The following is a 23866-nucleotide window of genomic DNA, read 5'->3' as shown; positions in this document are numbered from 1 at the left end:
GCTCCAGTTGTGCGGCGGACGTCGCATCCAGATGTGTACGCGTGCGTGTGTGTTTTTCTCTACGGCGCGGGACGAAGACGTCGAGGAGCCTCTGCGCCAATCGCTGCCGCCCGGGGGGGCGGGTCGTGTGTAGACTGTTGTGGTTATGGAAAAAAAAAAGACAATTTAACGCGCACATTCATCATTCATCATATCCCGACGGGGAGGCCTGCGCTCGCACGCTGATATTTGACTTCGCAAATGCCCGGCCGTGGTGTGAAAAGGAAAAATCACCAGCGAGGGGACGAGGCCGGTTCGCCACCCGGTAAAGGCGAAGCTCTGCGCCGGGGGGAGAAGTCGGAGCGCCACGGGGATCGTATAGTGGGTGATTTTTTTAAAAATGTATTTCTTATTATTGTTGTGTTAGATGCTGTGTTCATTGTGGGGTGGACCGATGTGGTGTCTGCTGGGACCGCAGATGTCATTCAGAGTTACAGAGAATCCCACCTCGCTCATTGTCCGGAGGCATCGCAGCGAGAAAAAAACAACGATACAAAACGCTGGATTGTCCCGAGACACCAGGTCACGAAATACGAAATGATAAGAACGTGTGTCCGTGAAGTGCTTTTTGTTTGTTGGGCAGCCTTAATTATACTACCACCAGCTCCTATTGCTTTCTCAGCAGCGCACCTTTCTGTCTCGCGCCTGTATCACAGGTGCTGGTCGGGGAGCGCGAGGAACCGATGGCAGACAGTCTGTTGTGGGTGCAACAGGGGAACTCTTTGATTCACCACTGAATTACTATCAAGATGCCGCCGGTCTTTAACCTATCTTGACAGCTGTTCGAGCAGCAGCAGGGGGTGATGATGATGTTGATGGTGATGATGCGCTGAGCGGTGCTCTGAACGCGAGAGGTGCATGCTGGATGATAAAGGTGAACCAGACATAGAGAGAGAGAGAGAAAGAGAGAGAGAGAGAGAGAGAGAGAGAGAGAGAGAGAGAGCGCGCGAGGGGGCGGGGCGGGACACTCCGCCTCGCTAGCCCATCCGTGTGCACGCGCCCGGACGGTGCGTTTGCGTCCGCGCTTTGCCAGCCTCGCAACTTAAGGAGGAGGAGGAGGCTCGCAGTTCGAGGGCGGAGGGAGGAAGCACCGCGAGGAAAGGGAGAGAAGTTGGTGTATTTTTGTTGAGCCCCCGTTCGGCGCGCAGCTTGCGAGTGCTTCCCCGCTTCAGGTGGAGTCCGAACCCGGAAGCCTCAGAACCGGGTGAACCTGTGGCCGCGCCACCTGCAACGGGTCTCGGTATCCCAGGTAGGCGGACTAGAGGTGAGGGTAGTGGTGGCTGAGAGACGTCCGCGCTGTGTCACTGTATGCCCGGTGCATTCACGGACCTTAATGGATAGCTGTAATTCTATTGATGCTGCTGTAGACAATGACGCGTCAATTTGGGGCTCACGTCCACTCTCTTGACGTCTTGGCTGATGATACATTTCTCCCGCTGCTCAGATGTGGGTCGGCACGTTCTGGCTACTTTGACACATCCAAGAATATATTGTCGCCTCTCGTTCGACTTTCTTGGAGTTTGTTAGAGCAGGATTGTGGTAGAACATCAGAATCACTTAAATCCCTAAAAGACACTGAATGTATTTATTTAAGCCTTGATATAGATCCGTATACACACATGTAGCCCACTGGTGACTATAGAGAACAGAAAACAATGCAGTTTAAGCAAAGACAGAAAGTCTTCTGTTTGCGTCTTGGATGATTTGTTGTTGTTGTTCTTCTTCAATGATCCCAAATAAAGGGCCAGAATTATCATGGATGTGCACGAAGAAAAAAAGGGCCTCTCTGGGGAGGCTGGTGTCCTGATGGCAAGCTGCAACTGGATTTGATCTCGTTTTTTAAATGACTTCATTGTAACCCCCCCTTCCCCTCCCCCCCCCCCACACACACACACACACAATCGTCTTAATGGGATTCTGTATTCATGTTGCTTTCTTTAATAACCTCCCTGGTGATTAAGGGAAGCACAAATCTTGTTTTGTCGAAGCATCGGCCAAGACAGAGAGATATTCATATTCCAGATGTGGTGGTGCATTTACATAATCAGGGCAGTCATTAGAGAGGGCTGCTAATACCCGTGGGCAACCTTTTAAAACGCTATTAACCCTAATGGGTCTCTGCAAAGTGCTCATGTGTTCACATGCACTTTTATTTAGAATTTTTTTCATACCTGTGTACAAAATCTGAACTGAGCAAGATCTGGAAAAACTACTGCTTTAACCTTAGATGTCAGGGACCCTCTAATTGAACCCCCCGCCCCCAGTCTGGAATGTGCCCCTTCTTCCTTATCCCAGGGTCAGTTTGTATATCATCCCTGTGTTGTCAAGGTCAGATTGCTTATAGGTCGATCTGATCCGGGTCCAGCAATAGGAACGCCTCCAGCCCGAAGCGCAGAGATAAGATGAGTTGCAGGTATGGGACGCACTGCGAGCAGGAACCGTTAGTAAGGAGGATGTGTGTGTGTGTGTGTGTGTGTGTGTGTGTGTTCTGTCAGGTGCCCTCCCGGGGATCCCTGAGCTCAAAGGAGCAGTGTGCCCTTGCTGTATCATTGACCTCAGTGTAGGCGGCTCCAGTCTCTCGCCGCTCAGAGCTGTGTGTTGGCCGTTAGCGGTGATCTCGGTCCTTTTGTCCGTTGTGACCCAACGCGCCCCGTCCCGTCCCATGTCCCGCTTTCCCAGGGCCGCACACACGCACAGCTTTGCCCCGAGCTTGAAACCCCCTAGATAACCACTCCTTACCCATCGTGTTCGTTCTGCTAATTAGCACTTGAGTGCAATGTATTGTCTGTGTGTGTGTGTGTGTGTGTGTGTGTGTGTGGTAGACATAATTAATCAACCCGGCTTGTAATTACGCTGGGTTTCTGGAATGTGAGCACGGCCGGGAGGCTGGTCGCGTCGCAGGGCGTGCTGCTCGAGGTAAACATCTTATTAACCGCGTCAGAGTGTCTCCCGCCCCCCTGCAAAGCAACTATTTTATTGTGTTCTATTAAGGTGGAGGGGGACGTGCGGTTATTCCACATTATGTAAAATGCCCTTGTAAAAGAACCAAGTTTATGGTCATTACGGTTCCAAGGTGGTCAATCCAATGGGGGAAAAAACTCCAGTGATGGGTTTTTTTTTATCCAGTAAAAAGCCATTTTCTCTATGTGTCTGCTTCTATATGCATAATGTGGTCTGTGGGAATGAAAAGTGCCCCTCAGTTGATTCAAAGGGCAACTAGTAGGTAAGGACAGAAAATAGAACCTGGATCACTTCCCGGTTGTAAGCCTTTAATGCAGGTCTGTCAGGAGAGACAGACTTTTTTTTAAACTACAGCAGGATTTATTTTTCTTCCTTTGGTTTCCACAGACTGATTGATACGACTACAGACAAACTTCACACGCTTTAGTGACTCCTGCTCAGGTTGTACACGGTCACGCAGATAGAAATGCCACCCTGGTCACCAAGACAGACAAGGACACAGTGGTTCCCAATCAGAGGGGTCGGGACCCCGCAGAGGGGTCATGAGAAGTTAGGTTTATGTATTTGCTTTTCCCCTTGTGATGTATAGCTATTCAAAGTGATCATCCATAAGGTTTTCATTGTAAGTGTAGTACACCGGTTACTCCTCTGTTGTATTTCCCCGAGTAGCGGCCCGTTATGCATTTACTCCCTGATTCAGGGAACTAGTAGTAAGCTGCACTTGATTCTGTTCAAACCTGTACTGAGGGGCCACAAGCGAAGAAGATGTGGAACCACAAGCAATAACACGGAAAATGCAGTGCGGCCATCTACTGGTCGCAATGTCACGCCCCTCGGGACCCGTAATGACAGAGCCCGGGGTTTTTAATTTGAGCTCCACCCCACCACAAGATTTGTTTTCTCTCCAGAACACTTCATTTTGCTGAAATAATGTGTCGCCAGCTTTAGGGGCAGCAAAGAACACACATGCCAGATGTGTGCGCGTGTAAGTATAGCTCAGGCTTCCACCATTCAGGTGGACCGTCTTCATAAGCTAACCATGTCATTTGGCAGAATCAATAACTTCTTAAACCCCATTTTTATAGAATTGCTTTTAAGTGATGTTGTCCTTTTTTGACCTATTATGCTGTTCTTTTGTTCCCCTGGTTTTGTTTGTATATTTAATTTATTTGTTTGTTTTGGTTATTGTAGTATTTATTGCCTATATGGTCCTTTTTTGTTAATCGATATTTAAGTTATGACTTATTTGCTTCTCTGTAGAGCACTTTGTGAACTTTGTAATAATAATAATAATAATACAATAATAAAGCTGCTGCTCAGACAGCGGCAATGACTCCGCTACCCGGAGAACGACTGTAATGGTAGTGGATTTCATTTTGAGCGTTAACAATGTCTGTAGCGCTCAGCACCGGCGCTGTAGCCAGAAAACGGCAAATTGAACAAACAAAGGGGAAAAAAAGAAGCCAATCTGTTGGTAAAAGGCAGAAATCTCTTCATAACAAAATAATGTAATAATGGAAGAAAAACACAGATTGACAAACGCTGAGCTCCCCGCACAGGGGCCCATCATCGGTGACACCAATTTCCGAGCGCGTCAGTTTTAATTTCCTGGCAAAGCCTGCGTAGCCACAGTTGTGTACACGCAATTCAAAGGGGAGACAGGTGGCACCACACATTTCAATTTGGTTCTGGGTTAATAGTGTAGTTCTGTGGAGAAACAGTTGAGGGCAGGAAGTAAAGGGAGTGGTCCAGCTGTCATCTATGAAATATCAATCATTAAGCCCTCCTTCGCCACTTGATTGCCCTTCGTCCTCACCTTTTATTCCCCTCGACTTGCTCCTTTCCTGCACTCTTAAGTACTGACCTTCCATGTCCTCCAGATCGGACTATATTCAACAGGAAGTCCAGCCCTTTTAAAGTTGTAATGCATCACGTCAGTCCTGATTGATTTTGCAATGCCCACATGGTTACCTGGGGTATCAACAAGTGCAATTTAATACAGCAGCGGCTACTCCTTGAGCGGCTACTCCTTGAGCGGCTACTCCTTGAGCGGCTACTTTTCCAGAAATACGAACTTGAGTGTCCGTTTACAGGCCAGCCTTAACAAAACTCATGTTTTTTTAATAAAGTCAGTCAATAGTATTTCCTGCTGCATGCTTCTCCTGTGGGTAAATCTCCACACCACAGCGAGGCACGGTAAAGCTGGTTCGGCGGTGGGCATTGCTGAAACAATACCGACCTTAAATGGTATCAAAAACAAAGGTTTGAGTTCACGAATTTCTTTCGGATTATGTCTTTAAATCAGAGTGTGTTCAAGTGTTCATCAGGTGTGGTAAAGTGAGCGAGCAACTCGAAAAGGTTACTTTTCCTTTGGTACACGATCCAGCTGCCACCTTTTTATGAGCATATTATTAATGCTGCGTACATTATTATTATAATTTTTTTGCAGTGTTGACACAATTTCCCCGCTTGCTCAGTGCACTCTCTCAGTGAACCTTCCCGGTAGTTTTCTTTGCACTCAAGGCGAAAGCATGATCAAAGAGTTGTTGGCCCTGCTGAGTGTATTCCTCACGTCCGTGATTAAGTACGGTGGGCCCACCTCCTCCAGCCCTCTTTTGAGGATGAAGCGGGAGTAATTGAAAAAGGAAAACCGTGTAAAAAAAAAAAAAAAATTTTATCGTTTCTAGGGGGAACTCTTCGGTTAGCTTCGGCACAGCAAAGAGAGGAAAAGGAGGTGAGAGGAGAAACTCGAAGAAAGGAATGATAACGTGTAGGAATCGAAGATGTTGATGGGGAAACAAATGACAAAGGCGCTCTAAATGCCGCGTCTCACCTTTTTTCTCGAACTCTGTCCCTCCACCTTCAATGAGCCTTGTGCCTCCCCTCCAGTGCTATAGTCACCCAACCATAATGATCCGTTATTGATCCGTGACAGAGGGACTTCTAGCGCCACTTAAAGTCACATACCTGTGTGTATGTGTGCATTCCGTGTGTGTGTGTGTGTCTCCTCGCTGATTTGCAGCTCTCAGGATGTTGTCGGGTCCAAGCATGGCCCCCACAGACTTACACTGGCTTACATTCATCCTTATTGCTTCTTGTTAATGGCCACAAACTGCTCTGCACAGTTTGTGGCCGGTAGGACGGTTAGCTGGATGAATGTACCCGGTGTTGCACAAAGGCTTTCTAACACACCTGCAGCGGCCGGGCAGTTATATGAGGAAATTATTTCACCAAAATGACTTCTAAAAATGAGTTGCTTCATGCCCCAATATCCAGTTATATTATCGTCTATGATTATGTTCAATTCACTTATTCTCCACCTATTTTCATCAAAACCTGGGATGCCTCATTGCCTGAGAAATGTCTCCCCGTATTGTCGTTTTCAAATCAATTTAAACTTGAGCTGCTAGTGTTTGAAACGTTAAATCTAATACAGGAAGTCAAGTGAAGGTTACCTTTAAAAGAAAAATACTTGTGTCTTCTTGTGAAATGGCAGTTTAAGCGTGGAAATGGAAACATTGTTGCGCCAACAGTAGTAGAGAGACCTCAGTGCACCTAAATCAATGTCCATTTTAATACTTTTTAATTTTTTTTACTGCAGGTAGATGAACAAAAAGCAATGGCGTTCATAGAATTAGATTATATAAGGCAACGGAATAAATTCTTCACGCCTATCGTCATTACCACCATGATAATGATACCCTCCATCACTTTTCTATTACACCCTCTTGCCATCGTCATCATCAATTATCCCCGCAACCACAAATCATCGTGACTGAGCTCTTGCCCATCTCTCCTGAGAGAAGATTGAGGTCTAATTGTGTGCGTTGGTGGCAGGGAATATAAGGCACGGGGAAGAAGAAAAAAAAGAAAGAATGGAAAATCAATGCTTTAACCAAAGGAACAAGTGAATTATTGATGAGGAGTATGTAATGGGATCCCAAGTGTCTATTTCTTCCCAACTTGGACTACTTGCCGCTCGGGCTCCTCCAGTCGCGGCCAGAAATGTAGAACAGGGAAGGTGCCAAAAAACCCAACCACGAACATCTCCACCGGGTAGAGTAGCTGACCTGAATTATTTTGGCTCAGTTTGGCCACCGGCTGTGGCGTTCACTCACTGGCACAGTAAGAACTCAGTGTCTGCAGTATCAGGGGCCGCACACGAAGCACACTACAGGAGGTCGTCAAGAGGTGTTCTCACCTGCTGGAAATACTCCGGTTGGTTTACGGGCGGCAGGGCACGTCCGCGAAAAACACAGAGGTCCCGGATGGCCGGTTTGTAAGTAGGTCAACAAAGTCAACTTGCCGTCCTTTAAACTTGTCGGACCTGACCCAATCCCGTCACCCCTCATCCAGTCGGACACGTTCGTTGGAGTGTTCTTCTCAATCACCCTTCTTTTTCACCCGCCGACGTCGTCGACACTCCCGAATCGCTCGGCTAGGGTGAAGTCCGCTTAGTGTCAGGTCCGACTGGTGCGATCGCACGTACAGCTCCTCTGGAGGAATTCTGGGTTGCCTCATAAGCCTATATGCTTCTTCTGCAGTCAACATACACAGTCAAGTCAAAGGACTTTGGGATTGAGGCGATTGCAGATCTTTTAAGCTAACGGATCTTATTGAAAATCAGTTACAGTAGACAAACTGTGGTCAGGCTAACAAAGCTGAGGTTTGACCTCCACATCATACATGTGTGTACATATAATATGTATACTGTATATATCCAACCGTCAGAAAAAGTAGCCCACTATGCACATAAATGCTGATTTCCTCTACCCGTTTGAGGTGGGGAAATCAGTGGATGCATTGTTTGTCCACATCACCAGTGTGCTGTTTGTTTTATTGCGAGCAAAGGAGGCAGGCATCACTTCTGCTTGGCTGGAGAAGAGGCGGACACGGGGAGAGAGAGAGAGAGAGAGAGAGAGAGAGAGAGAGAGAGAGAGAGAGAGAGAGAGAGAGAGAGAGAGAGAGAGAGAGAGAGAGAGAGAGAGAGAGGGGCCAGGTGAGACCTGAAAGCTGCCTTTGTGTTGCAGCTGGCAGTACGAACACTGCCCTTCACTGTGAGGCGATCTCCACACACACACACACCGGTATACTGTACATGTTGGAGTTGAGGGGGGGATGTTTGGCAAAAATATGAGGCTGAAAAAGAAAAAAAAACCTTTACAGATGTAACAAACAAAAATAAGCCTTCACTCGCTCTCGCCAAGGTGAACGGACGTGTCAGAGCCATGAAGTTGCTCTGCTTTCCGTCCGCGTTCCCAAATCTACATTTCAGATGCTAAACACACTCTTATTTTCTCCTTCACTTCACCTCCAGTTCAACCTGGAGCCTGAAGCGCACTAGGGCAATACCTAGTCCTAATGTACCTAGTCCTAATGTGTGTATGAAATGTGATTGGGGCGTGCCGATGACCAAAAATAAAGAAAGCTCACACCTGTTGGACGATCCAAAGTGCCGGTTAGGGCGACCTCTTGAGACAGCCGTTTCACGACTAATCCCCGGAGCGCGTCTCCGTGTCGGCCGAGTGGCAGCGACTCTGCGTACTGATCTGCATTCTTGTTTGTTTGCTTTCTTTCCCCGCAGGAAGGGCCCTGCAGACGGCAGTCGCGCCAGGCACCATGAGGCAGCAGGCTTGGCCCGAGAGAGCGGAGGAGTCACCCTTCATCACTCCCGACCAGGCCGGGCAGCGGAGGAAAGGCACGCAGAAGCAGCGCATGCCCCAGCAGACGCGGGCCAACACACACATCTGAGAGCGCCGTGGCGAGCAAATGGGTAAGGGCGGGAAGAGACTGAGCGAGGGGAGTCAGTAACTCAGATTGCGTCATCCCAAATGGCAAAGTGGACCGGGCCACCCTCAGAGGCAGTGATGCCCTTGCTAACGCATTGCCCTTCGTTAGAACCGCCTTGTTAGAAGTCACAAGTCACAACCACCCCCTCACCCGCCCCTGTGAGGCCACAGAGCTGAGGGGCAGAGGAGAGGGAGAATAGAGGACGAGAGAGAGAGAGAGAGACAGAGCGGAAAAAAGAGACTGTGACAGGCCCCCATGCAGGCGCGTAAGAAGTATGGTCTGCTGGGCTTGTGTGCGTGCTGCTGGCTGGTCTTCTTTTACTGGGGTGGGGGAGTCCAGCTACGTCTGCTCCGGCTGCTGACACGCCAGCGGGGTGAAGTGGTGCGCCCCTGGCCCAACTGGACCGACAGGGCCTTCCTGCCCCGCTATGCCCACCTGGATGAGCTCCAGACGGACCCCGGGACGGCCGAGTCGCCCCGCCAGCGTCGGCAGGCGTGGTCCGCCATTTACAAGGACAGTCGCTGCCGCATGGAGACCTGTTTCGACTTCTCGCGGTGCCGCCGCAGAGGACGGGATGGGTTCCGGGTGTATATATATCCGTCGGAGAAAAACGACCGCGTGTCCGAAAGCTACAGGAAGATCCTGACGTCCATCGGCGAGTCCCGGTACTACACGTCGGACCCGCGCGAGGCATGCCTGTTCGTGCTCGGGATAGACACGTTGGATCGGGACCAGCTGTCAGGACAGTTTGTGCCCAACGTGGACGAACGCATCCGGGGTTACCCGCTGTGGAACGACGGGCGGAACCACCTGATCTTCAACCTGTACTCGGGCACGTGGCCCAACTACACGGAGGACCTGGGCTTCAACATAGGACAGGCCATCTTAGCCAAGGCCAGCCTCAACACGGAACATTTCCGGACCGGCTTCGACGTCTCCATCCCGCTGTTCTCCAAGGATCACCCGCAGAAGGGCGGAGAGCGGGGCTGGCTGGTGAGGAGCACCACGCCGCCGCGAAGGAAGTACCTGCTGATGTTCAAGGGCAAGCGTTACCTGACGGGCATCGGCTCCGACACCAGAAACGCTCTTCATCACATCCACAATGGAAAGGACATTGTGTCGTTGACGACGTGCCGCCACGGGAAGGATTGGGAGAAGCACAAAGATGCCCGCTGTGACCACGACAACCTGGAATATGAGAGGTAAGACGGGGCGGGTCACGTGACCAGTGGGGGTGATGTTAAAGTGAGATGTGAGGTGTTGAGGATTTATAGGTAAAGAGTGTCGAGTGTTACACGGGAAGCACAGCGGTGGTGTTCCGTTTGCCTTCCTATTTGAACTTTACATGCTGTTTTATTGGTCTTTTAGTTGTCACAGATTTCTCTACAAGCAGTGTCGGCGGTAGCTTTTGGGTCCCACTGGTTATTTTAAGTCTCTTTGTTTATGGCGCCACAAGTTCTGATTGTTACGGTTTATGATGTTTGGCAGTTGCTGTTGAGATCAAGGATTTTAGACGCAGGCTCAAGTCCCGGGAACTTTAGATTCAGGTCAGTATTTGCAGCGGTTCTTGCACGAGTAAAGTGCAATGCAACAGTGGTTGCAGTGGGCTCGGCTTGCACCAACTGACCTTGAGCCCCTCTATAATCCAGAGAGTATTTCAATCTTACAAGATGATAGACGAACAAGTCTGAGTATTGTGAAACAGCAAGTCATTTCCACTTTGTATTTGGGTGTGTGCTACTTTAAGACAAAGAAATAAACAGCCGCAGATAATTAATTACAACTGGAACTAAAGAGCCAAAGCAAAGGTCACCACACAGAATGGCTTTGTGAAATCGCTGATTAGCTCAGAGAATAAACCGCTGCCGGGTGTATGGTGTGAATGACGATTATATTCTTAAATCAGCCTCTCCATTTTTCTTGCGGTTGTTGTTGTTGCACTTGAGATAAGCTCGCCATTTCCACTTTGGTTTGAAATTCGTCGAGTGGAGGGGATACAAGACGTTGGAAAATGAGGGTCCCGCAACATCTGCACATTCTTAGAGCAGTGATTTATTATTAAAACCAACTAATTTAATCATGTGACCTTTGCCGGTTGTTTGAAAACCATTTGCACAAAGACAATACTGTTATACAATATATAATTCCAGTTCAGCCCTGTGTGCTTTGTCCTTTTCACAGAGTGGTTTTCAAGTATGTGAGCGCCATTGTTGTGTTAATAATAAAAAAGCTGTAGGAAACACACCCATCTGCCTAATACATGTTGCAGCAGCAGCAGCTTGGTAAACATGTCTCATCCTCCTGTGTACTTTTCTCCTCCTGGCTTATTGGAGCTCAGACAGTGATTTAAAAACAGATGGAAATAGATGCATGGGCTCAAAACACACAATCGGAAGTTTTCGATTGTTAAATTGTCCTTTAGGGAGTTGATAGATGTAAACTCTCTAATCTTCCATAATTGCAAAGGTATAGGTTCTTTTGTATGTGGGGTGGGGAACCCTGAATAAGAAGGATGAGAGGAAGGAAGTTTAGTTTCATCGTCTTTATTTTATTCCATACAGTCGTCATTAAATAGTTGATATAGTTAACACAGCCCCTCTGTTTCACTCCTTGCTTAACTTACACTTTGCAATAAAAGTCTCTGAAGCTTTAGTGCTGACAGACTTCCTCATTACAAAGTCTGTGCCTGTCCATTCATACACAGATACCAAGGGTGGTCTCCTGGGGCAGAACGTACAGACACAGGAGGAGACGGGGTTCAGTGAAAGAAAGAATGGCAGTGTTGGGAATCGCTTACTGATGCACTGCATACTGCGGACTACATACTCAGTCTGTATGCACTGCATTCTGACTACTAAATTAATTATTAAATATGCCGTTACCAGCAGACTGCTCACACACTCTAGTAAAGTCAAGCGATACGTCTTCTCTGTGTCACATGACCGGTCTGACGTTCAACGAATTACAATGATTCAATATTTCATTGAGAAATATGTTATTCTAAAATGTATTTGTATGCTGAGTCCTGTGTTTTTCTTCTTAACTTTACCGTGACATCATTTGCCATTATCCTACGGTTATTCATTTCAACTGAATTTTACAATCATGGTCAAAACCGTGTAATTTCAACATCGTAGTCCGTGATGCGATGCCATACACACACTTTTTCCACACTAAAGTAGCCCTTATTTTAATCATTAGGTCTTAAAAGTTTAAAATTCCCTGACAGCCACATCCAGAGGGAACCGGCGGTCATGTGACGAGCAGAGGCTGAGTGGTTGGGAGGCCTTCATGGAAGTATTTTCATTTCCTCAGTTAAGTGAACGCTCCGTATGGCTGCAGCTCAGAATGACTTTCATTATCAATTAATTAACTGATCATTTCCACGAGATATGGTTAAGTTCATTAAAGGTAAGAAAATAATGAAAACTCAGAGCCTGCAGACGGATGACTTCAAATAGCGTTTCTGCTCCTTTTATTGTCTGAATATCAGAACAAAATCAACAGACAGCAAATCCCCACATTGGTGAAGCAAAGCTGAAATCGTGAGCTGTCTGGCCTTTTGTGCTCGAAAAGTGAATTAAACGACAATTGATTTGTCATAATAGTTGATGATTTGTTTCTCTCCAATTATTTTAGCCGTAGAACAATCATAGGAATTAAAATAGCAAAAATCCCTGTATATACTGTAAATGTCACGGTTCAGCGCCACACGTTTCTCTATTAGTTATTTTCATCCTGTCTGTTTACTAACCGTCCTGTCATTTCAGATCCTGCTTCACGCCCCTTCATCAGTCACTCCCTCCTCGTCAGCCCTCATTCCTTGCACCTGGCCCATCCCTGTCTCACCTGTAGCACATTCCCTCATTAGTCTTCACGACTCAGGAAGACAGAGGTAAAGAATATAATTCCTTTACTCAACAGGTAACACAGAGGGAACGCTGGAGCGCTAGGTTCAAAAACACAAGACAATCTGGCAGGGGACAAGTGCAAGTGAGGGGACCTAAGTAGTGAAGACTAATGAGGGGATGTGCTACAGGTGAGACAGGGATGGGCCAGGTGCAAGGAATGAGGGCTGACGAGGAGGGAGTGACTGATGAAGGGGCGTGAAGCAGGATCTGAAATGACAGGACGGTTAGTAAACAGACAGGATGAAAATAACTAATAGAGAAACGTGTGGCGCTGAACCGTGACAGTAAAAGTTAAATGAATACTTAGTTAAACTAAAGTTGATAATTAAAGATCAGTACAGTTAAGTGCTATACAGTAATGCCTTCCAGCGTACTTTGTTTCTTTAAACTGCATCTGCATCTCTGAATGTCTTCTCCTCTGGTCGGACAGGCTTAACTTGTCCGGCAATAACAGAATCCAACGGCTCGACCCCGAGTTTGAATCTCAGGCACCGTCGGGTGTAAGTTGTTTTCATGTGCTGCCGAAACGAAACGCTCAAAGCGAGTGTCTATACAAAAGGACTTTTCAAATATCGTTTGCCCCGGGAACAGCGGTGCGGTGATGGTCCTGATCCAAGCACACTCCTCGCTCCTGTGGCCTATAACAAGCTACCTTAGGCGTGTTTACATTGGGCTGGGGATGGAGCTGCTCCACCACGCCGCATGAATGAGCTCATTTATTCCACACAGCCCGCTACTCAGACACCCGGGTGGTCAGGGGGGGGGGGGGTCCCATGTGGTATTTTGCGGTAGATGTGGATACGGCAACGGCTCTGAGGGTGTGAATGGGGGTGGCGATGTGAGAGACAGCTGCCGTTTGTAAAAAAAAACTAAAAAAGCTGGACGTTTCTTTTCTTTTTTTTCCTTTCTCCCTTTCTGTATGAAGTCTTTTTTTCTATGGAAACGGGAGGCTTTTAGCCTCGGCGAGAAAGAGAGGTGTGAAGGATGGATGTGGGGGGGAGGAGAGGGAGGGAAGGTGAGGGCCCATCTCTCTTTTTGGATCCTTTTGAGAAGAGAAGAAAGAGGGAAGAGGACAATAACCAAACTGCATGAGCAAGGTTTCTGTTTAAAAACCACACAGAGACACACCCTCTCCTCTCCATCTGCCTGCTGGCATATTCTCTCTCTCTCTCTCTCTCTCTCAATGTCTTTCCCTCCGTCCTTCACTCTCTTTCTGATCTATTTCTGCCAAAACCCTGCACCTGAACACCCAGTATGCTAATGACAACGGTTTGTGCATGAGTGTGTGTGTCTGTGTGTGGGAGACTGTGTTCACGCTCAAAGAGGCTCTTAGAAGGTGGCACCAGGTTAATGAGCGCATGCAGCTGGTACACCAGAAGATTAGCCCGGAGGGACCTGGACACGACGGCAACCAACGGACACGGGGCACGAGAGGGGGAGGAGGAGAGGGGAGGAGGGGGAGGGAGAGGGACTCAGTCAGACGGATCAATAGACTGGCAAGACATCATTTTCCTGCACAAACATGAATCTCCCCCAAATTAGAATAGGGCTGTGACTACCCCCAAGGAAAACTTTTGTGTGTGTGTTTTTTTTTAACTATAAATTGGAATATTAGTAATAATTATTATTATTATTAGCAATTATAATAATAATAATATTAGTGTTCAAAAGTGTTATTATTCATAATTGTAATAAAAAGACTGGTGTTGATGTCCCGCTTGAAACCAAAAACGTTTATTTTGAGTTGCGTAGGCTGCGGTAGTTAAGTTACGTAGAGTATTTAACTTCCAGGGAACCAAGATCTTTTCTTAAACCTCATGAAGTTCTTTTTTTTATGCACGCAACAAGCGTAAATTTGCATGTGCTGAAGTGACACTACAGAGGTATGTAGAGCATCATAGTTTAAATCACTCAAAATAGCACCTCGAGATTGATTACTGCTGCTGCTTCGATACAATGGAGGGGATGGTAATGTTGTTGTGGTCTTCACAGCACTGAAAACTGACATCTTTCTAGAAACTGCTTCCCAGTTACTCTATGACACCGTGCATTGAAATGCGTCTCACATCCAGGTTGTGTCTAGATAGGATTCCAGCTGATCACATTCACACCTGGTGTTGATGTGTGATCTCCAGTGTCCACACTGTGATCCGATCGCTCCGGCCAGCTCAAACAAACAGGGAATTCAAGGTGTGAAGGGAGTATTGGATCCACAGAGCCTGCTGTCAGCTGGTTTCACAGTGCACTTCTCCTTTTACCCTGAATCATCCCCAACAGCCTTGTCAACCAAACAAAGGGAAATAGTCCGCAAACCCGTGTTCGACCCAGGTTGGTTGGAAGGCCAGCATTTACCCACGCAGACTGACGGCTGGTGCAGGCGTAAACCAGTCGGTCACTAGCAAAGACTTCTTTTGGCTTCGTGGAAAAATTATAATACCTCCATGGTTGTTAAGCTGAATAGGTCTTAAAAACGGATGATGTTTAAATACCTCTGTCCACGCCTTTTCTATTAACACAATTTTGCTCTTTTAAATTACAGAGTGATTGGTAAATGGCACCCCAAAAAAATCCCATTAAAATGCGCCGTAGGGGGAGAGAAATCTTAATAGGAACAGAAGGTGTCTGGAATACTTGAATTGGGTGTGTAAGTTTGAGTGTGCGCTCGCGTGTGCATGGATTATGGGTGATAGGCGAGAAAACAGAAGGAAGTAGCAAAGAGACAAATCGGAGGTAGGGCACAGTGGTACCCGAAGCAATAAGAGCAGCAAGACAGAAAGGAAGAAAAGGAGAATGTCATGTGATAAAGATTACAAAAAAAAGTAGGGGGAAAAAGAGCGAGGGGTACCGCAGGCAAGTTAGGGGGGAAAAAAGAAGAGAAACAGGAGCGGTGCAGGAGGAGAGCGAGACGGAGCAGAGAAAGAGGGAATTGGAAGAGAGGGGATACTTGAAGCTTGGGAGAAGCTGTGCCGCAGCCTAATGGCCTAGTTTCCCTCACTTTAGAGAATTCTCTAAGAAAGGGAAGAGAACCGCGGCATTGTACAGTGAATGCAAATGAGCGAGAGTGTGAAAAACAGAGTGCGAAAGAAGAAAGAGAGAGAGAGAGAGAGAGAGCGACGCTTGGGAGATACAAAAGGTAGCCCGGGAAAACGCGAGGAACCAACTGAGAACCGAGCGTTTGCGTGTGTGTGTGTGTGTGTGTGTGTGTGTGTGTGTGTGTGTGTTAAGGGGTGACCAGGGTGGGTTGAACGGAGATGGACGGGATGGCGAGGGAGGGAGAGACCGAAGTGACGGTGGACGATGTGTTTAATGGCAAAACAACCGCCGTACCTCTGTGTTCGTCTTAAAAGGGCCCGGGCCTCCGCGGGCACGGGCCGGTGTTGGAAACCGACGGGTCATTAGTCATCGTGACCCTCCCCGAAGGAACCCAAGGTTGCTGAAAGGGAGACTTTAAAACCCCGGGTGACAGTTCAGGGTGAATGCGGAATAGCAATCGGGACGAAACACAACAGAAGGACTGCGAGGAGGAGGAAGGGGGGGCGATTTAATAATATGCCGGTGGAAAGCTAGAAAGGAAGTGCTTTGGAACTGCTCTCATGCACGGTGTTATTTGAAGGAAAGTGCACGTTGGTACCATTGTTATCCCCCCCCCCCCCCCACACACACACACACACACAATGTGAACACACACGTAGAAGTATGCGCAAGTGCCTGGGTCTGTAAACATCATACGAGAGTGTGTGCAATTTGAGATTTTGGAAAACCGAGTAAGAAGGCGCTGCAGCTCGCTGTAATTAGTGCCCGTGAAATTGTACCTCTGGAGATGCCGCGGTCTGAGTTTGTGTGCGCGGCCCGGCTCTGTTTAGAATACTTGGAAGCGAGAGGCAGCCTTGTGATTCTCTGGCACTCGCTGCTCATTCCACGTTTGAGGTCAAAGCATCATCCTGTCATTGTTCCTCTCAACCGCCGCTCTCTGAGTCACATTTGCAGCCTTCCACGCTTCCCAAACGCTCCTGTTTCCGTTGCGAGAGTTTCTCTCGTCAGACTCGCTCGTCCAGTTTTTTTTAAATAGATAATTTGTCTGTCAGTGTGACTCGTGTCACCTGCAAAACCAGTGACCCCGGAGCCTCACCCTGTTATGAGGCAATCAAGGCCCCGCGGGTGGCGATCAGGAACTAGAACACACAATGGTACTGCCGTGCCCCAGGATTCACCTACGTTTGGGAAGTCTTCACGAAAAGCAACTGCAAAGTCTTACTTCGGAGAGACACAATGTGGCACACACACACACACACACACAAGGATTTTGCAGCTTTCAATAATTATTCTTTCCCCAACTCACACCTTCTTCTTGTGTCCTCTGCACAACCCCGTAACTTTTTTTTCCTCCCAACATCTTGTCCTCCTCACTTTCTTTTAAAATATTTTTTTTTATAGAGTCCTCCTACAGTCGGGTGCAAGCTTCACACCATATTTCTGAGCTCCGGTATGCATAATTTATCAACAGAACCCTGCTCCTCCGCGAAGGCAAAACTTCATTTGACAGCGCGGCTTTGTCTGTTTGTTACACACAACCCTCTGTTTCAGTGACATGCACATGGATGCGCACATGCGTTGCTCTCGCTGGCTAATCTACACATTCCTGCTCTAATGCCATGTTTCCAAGATGAGCCTCAGAGTGTCACACGAGGTTGCGTCTAATCCACTCCGTAAGAAGTGACGGATCAGGAGTCTTGACCACCGGCTGTGCTCAAGCATGTTGCCCTCTGTCGTCACCTCACCTCTGTGCCTTTGGTTCAGTCCCTGCGCTGTGTATTGATGGTATTTAGGCACCTTTTTTAATGGCATTTTTACTGAACCACTTACCTACTGATAAACGGCTAGATGGGTTGCCAATATTTATAACTGCATTATTACCAAATGAACAGATAAACACTGGCCGAGAGGGTTTTGTTGTGGTTGTTGGCAATCCGTTAATGAAATGCTAAAAGGAATAGTTTGACATCTTTGGGAAACACCAGAGGGAGTCTGGGCTTTGTTGCCAGGCAAATTGTTAAAATAGTGAAGCACTGAGCTGTTGTTGATATACTTTGGTGTTTGTCTGGATAAAAGGATATTACATATTAATAGATGAGCTTTAGATGTGCTTGGAGGAGGATTTTGTTCCTCCAGTTTCCCAATCTTGAGTCTTTCTAAACTAAACTAAGCTAACCTGCAGCTTCATATTTCATGGACAGATACACGAGTGGTAATGATCTTCTCATCGAACTCTCCGACAGAAAATGAGTAAGCATAGTTCCTGTAATGTAAAACTATCCCTTTTTTAAAAGTACACCATTTATCACAATCTGGCAACACAGTTTAATTAATTTCTTATAATTAACCTATTTAGCGTTAAAATAGGATATATTAACTTAACTGCTGTCTTTATTTTGTGGTTAATTTTGGAATGAAACTCTTTTTGTCAGCTGATGCCTGTCTTCTTTATTTAGATCTTTCCATCCTAAAAATCCTCAAATCTCGACATATAGTGCCGCTAATAGAGTGCAGCTGCTTCAAAGGAGATCACCTTTCCTTTAATATCCTCTGGATATATCCTGGTGGATGACCTCGCTGTGTTCCCTTATTACAGACATATGGGAAAACAGCGACAACTTAAATATAAACACCTCTTTGATCGTCTAAAGGAATTTGGCAGCAACGGTAGCTCCCGGGTCGCGGAGGTACAAACCAAGACTCGCCGAAAAGAATCCTGACGGGACATGACCCCAAATGTATTTCACATGATTATTATGATGATAGTTGTGTTTTCCCAAATGTATCTGGTTTGTGGAGATTTGCTGGAACATTTTGTCAGACTTGCCTTTTGTCATTGTGTTCATTGTGTTAGTTTTGATGGCTGATTGTTATGATTCTTTTGGATATAATAGAAAGAAAGAAAAAAGAATACTGGCTATCTTTGGGCTGGAAAGTTGTGTTTGCTGCCAGACTCGAGGTCTCCACCTTCTTATAGTGCTGAAAATGGGGACTTTAAATCTGACAATGTTTCACCGACGTGGAGAGGAAACATCTCTCAATCTCTCTTTCTTATATTATTCCATCAACCCCACACAGTGATTTACAAATGATGTTGATAGGACTCAAATAAATCGGTGAAATGTGGTTTATCTTCCAGACCACACACGATGAACATTTGTTCGTTCTGGTTTTGGATAAGGTTGCACGGCACTATTTGCTGACTGCTTGTGGATAACACAGGTTTCCCACGGGCAGAGCATGCGTTTTGAACCCTACCAGCTCCTCTTTTTTACTCAATTACCTCAGCTCGCGCTTTGTTTTCTCTTTAAAACCACGGTATATATATATCGAGTGGGCGGTTCCAGTCTGCCAGGTGCCTATTGGGTTTCTTAAGGTAGGCTGTTTGGCCCTCGGCCCTCCCGCACTAGTGTGGATGTCCCCTTAATGGGTGCCCATTCAGCGCCCTAATGGGCCCTTTATCAACCCCACTAGCACCACAGCGATCATAGCAGGAAAAGCCTCCGGCGACCTTGCTCGCTTTTGTCCAGGCCAACTGGAGCGTAAAGGCTTTGACAATGACAATGCAGTCGTTAGAGAGAAAGGGGGAGACGCTTCTCATTCCTTATGCGGTTAAGGAGCTGAACCTCGACAGTGGCCTGGATTTCACTTGTTTACTGGTCTTTGTGAGCATCTATTTGCCCTTTGACCTCACCACATGCTGCAAGAGTCGATAGTTCAGAGATTAGGGAGCCCAGGGAGATGAGAGATTATTGATATCTCTGAATCTTCCTCGGTTTCCCCGTCGTTCGAGTCAGGGATCATACTTAGGCATGAATAATTTACTTTTTGAATTATGTTTTTTTTTTCTTTTTAAAAGATCCAATTTGCCAGAAAGATTTGCAGAAGCTGTTGTAGAAGTTCAAACCTCTAATGTGAAGAGGCCAGCGGACAAATCGTTACTTACAGACACGCAGCGATCAGAAAAGATTTCGCCTCAATTAGGCCAAACACATTCTGCAGAATTTTTTTTATTTAGTATTTTTTTTTAAAGTATTTCCTCACAGGAAAGCCTAAATTGCCCGCGATATATGGTGCAAAATTAGGTCAAAAAATATTGCATAGTAAGTTAGCAATAAGATGAAAAGGCTCTTTAATATCAGTCTCTCTATCTCTCTATCTCTCTCTCTCTCTCTCTCTCTCTCTCTCTCTCTATCTCTATCTCTCTCTTTGATGTAGAAAGGAGCGCTCTGATTGGCTGGTTTTGAGATGATTGATACATATTGATAATCCCGACCACTAGAGCGTTCAAAGGACTCCCGAAAGAAAAAAAAAAAAATATATATATATATATATATATACATGCCGCGCTATCAGTGCTGAAATGATCTATGCACCCTGGTTTTTAATAACGCAGCAGGGTATTGGGGTTAAACTGGGATTTGGATGAGCTCGCGTCTCAGCAACCTCTGGTATTATTTAATGCAAACCATGTCATAACCCTCCATGTATATTGCTTCGTTATTTCACTCCTTCATCTCCCTGTTATCGGGTTATGCTCCCCTAATGAGTTTGTGCGTCCTCTCATATGCGAGGCGTACATATTTCTATTAGGGATGTCTGGACTGAGGTTCTTTTAATTTTTTTTGCACACGCTCATCGTTTACGCCTTCCTTCACAATCTTATTTGCGCCGGCGGTACAGGCCGTCTTCTGCTTTCTCAGCCGCCCTTGAGCAAACAGTTCAGTTCCACCTGATCGTAACGTTCGCCGTTTGAGATGACATTAGTGTCGGATGGCGGATTGTTCAGAGACTTTGTTGGAACCAGACATGTCTTTAAAATGCCGTTATCAGAGGAGTGCCTATCGTACTTGTTATACTAGTTTTAAAGGCACACTGTGTGCGTTAAAAACAAAGTTTTATTACTAGCAGTTATTATTAGCAGTCTGTGCACCGTTTCTGTTAACCTCTTGAGCTGTGCAACGTCAGAGAGCTTTTGAAATCAGACCTACTGCGCTCCTTCTGTTAGGACTGTTTAGCCAACACCTATGTGTCCGACACGGTCGCTTGGAGAAAGGGTGGGAACCTCGGCCTAACCTGCACAAATGATAAGAAATCCATATCGTATTTCTTTCGTCTTTTTGTCTTACTGAAGTGCATCGTGAGGGAATGAATAATGATTAAGCTTTCCCGGAGCCTCACCTGTTTTCTACCTTCTTTTGAAATGTAATACACTCATCACGAGTTGGAAAGTGTGTGCGTGTGTGTGTGTGCACGTCACCGTTGCCAAGCCCAACTGCAGACAATGCGGTATGTGTGCCCCAGATAAGGGATTTTATTCTGCTACCTAGCCAACGAAGAATGTGTAGAAGATCATGAATTACTCATGAGCGCCGGCGTTGAACTCTTATTTAATGATAGCCGTGCTGGGACCGCTCTGTACCTCGCGCCCGTCTTCCCTCCTCACCGCCTTTGATGAATGAGAAACAAGGCGAGATGGAAAGAGTCAAAACTTCCCCCCACCCTTTTAGTTGCTCTCAAAATGTCTTTCCGCGTCGCCGTCTCACGGAAACTGCGGCGTCGACGCGAACCGCGGGAGCCACGGTCGCACTTTCTGAGCGCATGATGTATGGCCCGCCGCACTTCCTTGTCAGATGGCCTGCTACTACTACGCTGAACAACTCACCTACAGCGCGCAACAAAACAGCTTTTCCTTTTAAAACCTCGGCACACCGAGCTCCTTCACACCACAGCAGGCCCTGACTCATTCCAACCCACCGCTTGTTCCGGTCCTCATTTCCTTTACATTATACACGCCATTAAGCACATGAAGTTCAACACCTGCCATCGCGCTGCATCTCCGTTCCTCAGCAAGCAGGTGCGTCGAGGCCGGTTTGGGGAAAAAAACAACAGAAAAAACACTGCATGGTTAAAATATCATGTAATATCATTTAAAATATAAGTCAATTAAGTGAGAAATGAGTGTGCAGCCATGCTAAACCCCAACATCAGCGTACTAACGCGCTTGAAGTGGCAAAGCTAACACGGCGGCTTTTACTTTAGTACGTTAGCATGCTGGCATGCTCTTAACCCACACAGGTGTTTTCAGTTGTACTAATTATGCCTCTGCTCAAGGTTGAAGGTGGCTCGGAGCTTTGATGGGAATTCACAAGATCCCCCGAACCCTCCCCTACCAATAAGAATGATAAAGGTGTCATTTGTCCCGCCCCCTCCAGGTTCAACAAAACTAACAGGAGACGCAGGAAAGTGTCACTTAATTAGTGTAGCTAAATTAACTGAAAACACCTGTGTAGGTGTTCAGAGGCTTCTTCTTTTTATTTTTATAGCAAAAACCGACATGGAGGTCTGAACCAGACCTTTGGAGCGAGACAAAAAATAAAACCTGGGATCATCATGGTCACTAGGAATCATCCTCTGTGGATCAGGAATTCCTTTATCAAAGTTCTTGGCAATCTTCATAGTTGAGAAACTGCCATTGCTCCTGCCTGCAAATGAAAGTGATATATTATGTGTTCCTCCACGCGGTACCTTACGCTATGCCAATTTCCGTGGAGTCGTTCATCTTCCGCCTGGCGTATTTATTGCCCGCAGTGATATGTTTATACCATCACTACTATTAGCCCGCCGTGGGCATCCACTATAACGACCTCTACACGTCCGGTCGTGGCATCCGGTGTCACTCCTGACCTTTCACCCAGTGCCAAGCAGCACTAGATCACACCCATACATAACCCCCTCCGTCCGTGCCGCCACGCTCTTCCACCGCTTCCTGTCTCTGCTGCTGCTCTTCCCTTCACGTCTACGACACAAGATGCGAGCATCGCCGCCCACGCCCCTGCTCATGTTTCCCAGCTGTGTCCAGCCCCTGCTTGCTGTGTCTCCTCCAGCTGTCCCCGGGTCATCACCCTTACTGTCTCCCTGTCCGCTGGCTGCCAGTAACCAGAGCGCTGCGTCTCTGTCTCGTTCTCCCCTCTCTCGCCGTAAGACGAGTCCTCACACATGCGTCCCTCTTTTCATCCTCACCGTCGTCTCGCCTTCCATCTCTCTATTTCTGTTTTTAAATCCTTGAGGGAAAGGGATTCACGACATCTGCCTCTTTTACTTTTATTTCTAGAATGTATTCTTTGGCTCCGCGGTTGTCTTCCCTTCTGCTCCCCTCCCCACCCCTCTGGACTTTCTGCCCATAGGGATGTAATGTGATCAGGTGCTGTGTGTGTGTGTGTGTGTGTGTGTGTGTGTGTGTGTGTGTGTGTGTGTGTGTGTGTGTGTGTGTGTGTGTGAACCTTCTTGGTTATAGTCACTTCACATAGTAGATTATACCCACCCCCATTGTGTCTCTCCCTCATGTAATTTCCTCTCCTCTCCTCAACCCTTCATTGCTGGAGGAATAGTGGGCTCAAGTGGTAGAAGCAGTATTCAGATCCTTTACTTTCATACAAATACAGCAAAGTATCCGGTTACAAGTAAAAGTTCATTGTTCTTTTCTAACAAAATAAAGTTTTCGTATATTAACAGTACAATATTTCCCTCTGAGAAGCAGTGGGGGGTAGAAGTATAAAGTAGCAAAAAACGGAAATACTGAAGTACAGCGCTTAATTAAATGTACTTCCGTGCCAACCTTGTCCATCTCATCAAACACAGTCGAACCAACATGTGTAATTCGCTGAGGTAAAATACTCTATTGATTTCCCAATAACAACAAGGGGAGCGGAGGAAACGTGGCCGGCATGAAGAAGCATTTTTGCACAATTCAGACACACAAAAGCGACTGCGAGTCGATATCCGCTGCATCACACTCCCCTTAATAACCCGCGCCAAACCTCTGCTCACTTACCATGCACATGCAAGCACTTACGCGCACACACACACACACACACACACACACACACACACACTGTCGCACTCCATCATGGCCTCTAATAGGGAATGGGCTGATGGAGCGGCCAGGCCTGCTCAGCAGACAGTGGAAGAGTCAATCTATATTCAGTCTCTGCACTCCTTCTTCCTCCTCTGGAGCCTCATGAACTCAAGGGAATCCAAGGAGCCAATAAACGTACCGTGATGTATCGAGGCACCCTCCCCTGAATGCAATCCGCTCCTCCACGGGGCACGGACTGTTTTCTGTGTAGCTT

At 46.9% G+C, this 23866-nt stretch overlaps 1 protein-coding gene across 3 annotated transcripts in view; it reads left to right on the top strand.

Annotated features, from left to right (window-relative positions):
• The first annotated feature begins 263 nt into the window (after window positions 1-263).
• The window catches only part of ext1c (exostoses (multiple) 1c), a 65224-nt gene continuing 41621 nt past the window's right edge, over window positions 264-23866 (top strand). The window contains exons 1-2 of one of the 3 annotated variants that reach the window (XM_079231604.1): window positions 264-364; window positions 8585-9992. In XM_079231604.1, the coding sequence (XP_079087730.1) occupies window positions 9046-9992 (947 nt within the window). In that variant the 5' untranslated portion in view covers window positions 264-364; window positions 8585-9045. Of the gene's footprint in view, window positions 365-1219; window positions 1289-8584; window positions 9993-23866 lie in introns of those variants that run through there. The other 2 variants (XM_079231605.1, XM_079231606.1) reach the window with 2 other exon arrangements.

This window comes from Taurulus bubalis, assembly GCF_910589615.1.
Source record: "Taurulus bubalis genome assembly, chromosome: 16".
Taxonomy (NCBI): domain Eukaryota; kingdom Metazoa; phylum Chordata; class Actinopteri; order Perciformes; family Cottidae; genus Taurulus; species Taurulus bubalis.
The sequence above is the reverse complement of the archived record's forward strand: the minus strand, read 5'-3'. Positions and strand labels throughout refer to the sequence as shown.